A 6,000-nucleotide genomic window follows, 5' to 3' on the forward strand; every position below is an offset into this window, starting at 1 on the left:
ATGGGAAAAAGAACACAGACACTGGACAGAGGAACTCTACCTAGAGGGCCAGCATCCCGGAGTCGCCTCTTCACTGTTGACGTCGAGACTGGTGCTTTGCCGGTACTTTTTAATGAAGCTGCATGTTGAGGACTTGTGAGGCATCGGTTTCTCAAACTAGACACTCTAATGTACTTGTTCTCTTGCTTAGTAGACATACGCTGTATTTCTGATCAAGTTGATGTTATTTTAATGGACAAAAACAAGGACATTTCTAACTGACCCCAAACTTTTGAACGGTAGTGTATATCTTCTTATGTCTAGGGGTTCCACTAGCGGACAACATTTTGCTGAAAAGGCAGCACGCAGAATTCTAAATTATTTTTGGGAAATATGTAACTTTTATACATTCACAAGTGCAATACACCAAATTAAAGCTTAACTTCTTGTTAATCTACCCATCCTGTCCGATTTCAAAAAGGCTTTACAGCAAAAGCACAACATATGATTATGTTAGGTCAGAGCCTAGTCACATAAACACATACATCCATTTTCCAGCTAAAGAGAGGAGTCCCAAAAATAAGTAATAGAGATAAAATTAATCACTAACCTTTGATCTTCCTCAGATGGCACTCATAGGACTTGTTACACAATACATGTATGTTTTGTTTGATAAAGTTCATATTTATATAAAAAAAATCTCAATTTACATTGGCGCGTTATTGTTCAGTAATATTTTGCTTCCAAAACATCCGGTGATTTTGCAGAGAGCCACATCAAGTTACAGAAATAGTCATCATAAACTTTAATATAAGATACAAGTGTTATGCACATAATTAGAGATATACTTCTCCTTAATGCAACCGCTGTGTCAGATTTCAAAAAATAATCTGAGTACAGCGCTCAGACAACATAACAAGCCATACAGATATCCGCAATGTTGAGGAGTCAACAGAAGTAACGGTATAAATATTCACTTACCTTTTATGATCTTCATCAGAATGCACTCCCAGGAATCCCAGTTCCACAATAAATGTGTGATTTGTTCGATAAAATCCATAATTTATGTCCAAATACCTCCTTTTGTTAGCGCGTTCAGTCCAAACTCATGACGCGTGGGCAAGTCCAGGCGAAAGTTCAGAAGAAAAGTCATACTACAGTTCGTAGAAACATGTCAAACGAAGTATAGAATCAATCTTTAGGATGTTTTTAACATAAATCTTCAATAATGTTCCAACCCGTAGAATTGCAATGGAACGCAAGCTAACTCTCACATGAGCAAGCTTGATCAGCTCATGCCACTCTGGCAGACCTCTGACTCATTCAGCTCCCATTCCCCACTCCTTCACAGTAGAAGCATCAAACAAGGTTCTAAAGACTGTTGACATCTAGTGGAAGCCATAGGAAGTGCAATTTGACCCCATAGACACTGTATATTGGATAGGCAATGAGTTGAAAAAGTACAAACCTCAGATTTCCCACTTACTGGTTGGATTTTTCTCAGGTTTTCGCCTGCCATATGAGTTCATCATTCAAACAGTTTTAGAAACTTTCTATCCAAATCTACTAATAATATGCATATATTAGCAACTGGGCCTAAGTAGCAGGCAGTTTACTCTGGACACGCTTTTCATCCAAACGTGAAAATGCTGCCCCCTATCCCAAACAGGATATATAAAAAAAAAAAATGTATCTTCAAGGTTACTTCTGCAGCAGATGCTTAAACTTGATATACAATAGTTAGCTTAGACCACAGACTGTCCCTATTAATACTGTAATACACAGGAGGATATTGGAGTCGGTCCCTATTTTACATTTTAGCCATTTAGCAGACAATCTTATCCAGAACGACTTACAGGAGCAATTAGTGTTAAGTGATTTGCTCAAGGGCACATCAATAGGTTTCACCTAGTCAGCTCGGAGATTCAAACCAGCAACCTTTCGGTTACTGGCCCAACCTCTTAACCACTAAGCTACTACGAAGCCCTATTAATACTGTAATACACAGGAGGGTTTTATAGTCTGTCCCTATTAATACTATAATACAAAGGAGGTTATTAGAGTCTGTCCCTATTAATACTATAATACGCAGGAGGAAATTAGAGTCTGTCCCTATTAATACTATAATGAGCAGGAGGATATTAGAGTCTATCCCTAGTAATAGTGTAATACACAGGAGGGTATTAGAGTCTGTCCCTATTAATAATATATACACAGGAGGGTATTAGAAGCTATCCCTATTAATAGTATAATACACTGGATGTTATTAGGTATCTAACGGAAGTGGTTTGTCTCTCAGATTCAGTCATAGACAAGATGACGGAGTGTTACTTTTTGATACACATAAGAAGATGCTTAGGGATATTTACCAACTTAGTACACCTTTATTTTAGTGTAGTTTGGCATCAGCATAGGGGCTGTTTCTGCCCAGTCAGAACAAAGTAAAACTCTTACAGAACAATGTATTTTTAAAGAAAGTAACGGCCATTTTCCAACCTCCCCTATTTCCAGAAGGACAATCCATCATCACAAAGAGTCCATCTGACTCTGCTGTGTTCTGGGTTTGAGTTGTGAGCCTTGACAGAGTGACGGGTGAGCCTTGACAGGGTGAGGGGTGAGCCTTGCCAGGAAATTGTGATATAGTAGGTTCCACAATTAAATTCCTGTGCACTCCAAACTTTATCCTTCCCACCCTCTTGCACACACACGGACGCACGTACGCACACCAATAATGATGTGCTACAGCCTGAGCCAGCAGCAGCATAGAGAGGAGAGAGACAGAGAGAGAGAGAAGACTGACCCTGACACAGCTTATATCTGTGACATTATCAGAACCTTCTCTCTGCTCCCCAGGGGAACAAAATTGCTGCAGTCAGACACGGAACCAATGGTAGTAGACTATACTGCATGCTTAAATTGTTCTCCCAGTGTTACTGTAACTTGTGCATGTTAATTTGGGATGAAATGCATCAAAATACTTTAAAGTTTATAGGTTAAATTCAGAGTTCCATATGTGCTGCAGTGTTGTTGGCGTAGCTTTTCTGATTAGTGGTGTGGTCAAATACTGTAGCAGTTAAGCCGTGTTTGACTGATATTAGATGTTATTCTTGAGCCACTGTTTTAATGACACACCCTTTGTATTAGCTAACCCTGTAGTGAGTTAAGTGTGGCCATGGATTCATGCCATGGCCACCCGTCTGTCTCATTGAAGATATTTAAGTCCAATAATTGCTTCCATGCTCACACAGTTTATCAGCTCATTATTATAAATGGAGTTTGCAATGAACTGGACTTACGTTATGCTTCCCAATCAAACCAGGGACATCGGTTAACCCCAGGAATTAGACAAATGTATTATAACCTCTGAAAGAATGAAAGCAACTGAAGTGCTTTGGACTTGAGATGTCAAAAATAATACCTTGGGTCATTTGTCTTTTTTCTTGAAGGTTAAATTCGGAGAGCCAATGGATCAAGATTCTCAGGAGCTGTTTGGCTTGGTGTGCCAGTTTGTCAACGACTTCAAGGGGACACATGCTGAAATCAGATAACAATTTGCTGTCCTTGTGTGACTATCTATAAATCTTCAGCCAATCCAAACACAATTCAGTGCTGCATACTTTGTAATTATGCACATACAAATACACGTTTATTTACTTCAAATTGTAAAGAGGCCGAGACTTCTTAGAAATTGCACTGATCAGTGACATATAACATTAATGGCAACCTAGAAACCTTTAAGCGTCTTTGGGTCTTTGAAAAGCGCTATATAAATCACATTACTATTAATATTATTATTGTTATTTGTGTGCACTAAGATGCCACACAAGCTGTGGTTTAATACTATGTTCAGGCAGCTAGACTTGGGGATTGCAATTTCAGTGGGAAAATATTAGAGTGTATAATGCTTTGCTGTAATTAATAGGAATCTATATGGGATATATAACAGGTACTGTATATTGTTTGAAGACAGTAGACTGATAGTTGGTCGGAATTCATTGTGACAAATTGTCTGAAATCGATTGAAAAAATGTATTGAATTGAAGTTATGAGACAGGAGGAAAGCCTACTGGTTTGAATGGTGTCAGCAATGTTGAGCGTGTATTATTTTGAACTTAAAAACATGAATTGGGATATTTAGTGTACTATATACTGTAGGCAGAGAACATTTAACAGAACAAGGCTAACTTAACTTAATTTGGACAAAAATTCTGATAGAAACTTATAGTCCCAAGCTCTCTACTTTCTGTCCACAGCTGTCTGTCTGATGACAAGGGAACCGAATCACAAAGAACACACACACAGTGGCCTCGCCAGCTGAAAATGGTCCATCTGATTACCCATTTTTCTCTGAACGTGCAGACATTCTTGCCTTGGTCGGGGACACACAGATTTTCTATTCCAGTACTCCAGTCAGGGATCCAGGACCCTTCTCTGATTCTGGACAGCATCTGGTGCTTTTTGCCATCTGAAATTGATATTTTTTCCCATTGTCCTTCCCTCACTTGCAATTGGTAACGCAGCAGCAAAATGGGTGCTGTTAGCAATTGCTTGAAAATACTTTATATTGATTTGATGAGAGAGAGAGAGTGATTGATTAATTGAAAATGTACAGAAAATATTTGATTAAATGTAGCTTTCATTCAGAAGATGACTTACTTTTATGATATTACATATTTACCAAGTCTGGGATATTTTTTTTCTCATTTCTGAAACAAATTTGATCTGATTTGATTATATTACTTAGCCATGTCAAGTGTGAAACTTCAAAGCAGGTTGTTTTTGTGTAAACCCCCGTTTATACCTGGTGCCTTTGTCCTGATCTTGTCGATATTCTGATTTAAGCCCACATTTCAAGAAATGTGTCTACACATGGTATTAAAATGTGTCTGTTATCTGTCCACTGTGTCCACATTGTGGCCATATTTCCTGGTCCCTTCCTTTATGCAAATTATTTCACAGCTATTCTTTCAAAATAATGTTTATTAATTGTAAGACACTTATATTGATGTAATAAGCCAATGGTGCCACCTGTCAATGATTTTAGAGGGCAAAATATTTATGATTTAGATGATTTCTCGGTCCAGATCTTGTAAGATATACAGACACAATGCGTGCCTGAATACCTCCGGAGGTGGTCAGGAAAATCTGATCACAATCAGATCGCAATGTGTCTTTTAATCATCTACACTTGATCAGGACAATGGATGCAAGTTATAACCAGGTATAAACAGGGGTTCTGATAGAATATGTATATGACACCTTTACTCCCACAACCACTCCATGTTATAAATGGCTATAGTAGGTGTTTAACCTACAGTTGAAGTCAGAAGTTTACATCCACCTTAGCTAAATACATTTAAACTCAGATTTTGACAATTCCTGACATTTTAATCCTAGTAAAAATTCCCCGTCTTAGGTTAGTTAGGATCACCACTTTATTTTAAGAATGTGAAATGACAGAATAATAGTATAGAGATTGATTTATTTTAGCTTTTGTTTCTTTCACCACATTCCCAGTGGGTCAGAAGTTTACATACACTCAATTAGTATTTGGTAGCATTGCCTTTAAATTGTTTAACTTGGGTCAAATGTTTCGGGTAGCCTTCCACAAGCTTCCCACAAGTAGTTGGGTGAATATTGGCCCATTCCTCCTGACAGAGCTGGTGTAACTAAGTCAGGTTTGTATGCCTTCTTGCTCGCACACGCTTTTTCAGTTCTGCCAACAAATTTTCTATGGGATTGAGGTCAGGGTTTTGTGATGGCCACTCCAATACCTTGACTTTGTTGTCCTGAAGCCATTTTGCCACCACAACTTTGGAAGTATGCTTGGTGTCATTGTCTATTTGGAAGACCCATTTGCAATCAAGCTAAAACTTCCTGACTGATGTCTTGAGATGTTGCTTCAATATATCCACATCATTTTCCTACCTCATGCCATCTATTTTGTAAAGTGCACCAGTCCCTCCTGCAGCAAAGCACCCCCACAACATGATGCTGCCACCATGTGCTTCACGGTTGGGA

At 38.5% G+C, this 6,000-nt stretch overlaps 1 protein-coding gene across 2 annotated transcripts in view; it reads left to right on the top strand.

The window, feature by feature from the left end:
* Nucleotides 1-5,350, top strand: part of LOC110532607 (protein diaphanous homolog 1) — a 50,384-nt gene extending 45,034 nt beyond the window's left edge. Inside the window, exon 17 of one of the 2 annotated variants that reach the window (XM_021616654.2) lies at nt 3,426-3,569. In XM_021616654.2, coding sequence (XP_021472329.2) covers nt 3,426-3,527 — 102 coding nt within the window. In that variant the 3' untranslated portion in view covers nt 3,528-3,569. Of the gene's footprint in view, nt 1-3,425 lie in introns of both variants that reach the window. The other variant, XM_021616653.2, reaches the window with a different exon arrangement.
* Nucleotides 5,351-6,000: the final 650 nt, after the last annotated feature.

Source organism: Oncorhynchus mykiss, chromosome 9 (assembly GCF_013265735.2).
Source record: "Oncorhynchus mykiss isolate Arlee chromosome 9, USDA_OmykA_1.1, whole genome shotgun sequence".
In the NCBI taxonomy this organism is placed as follows: Eukaryota; Metazoa; Chordata; class Actinopteri; order Salmoniformes; family Salmonidae; genus Oncorhynchus; species Oncorhynchus mykiss.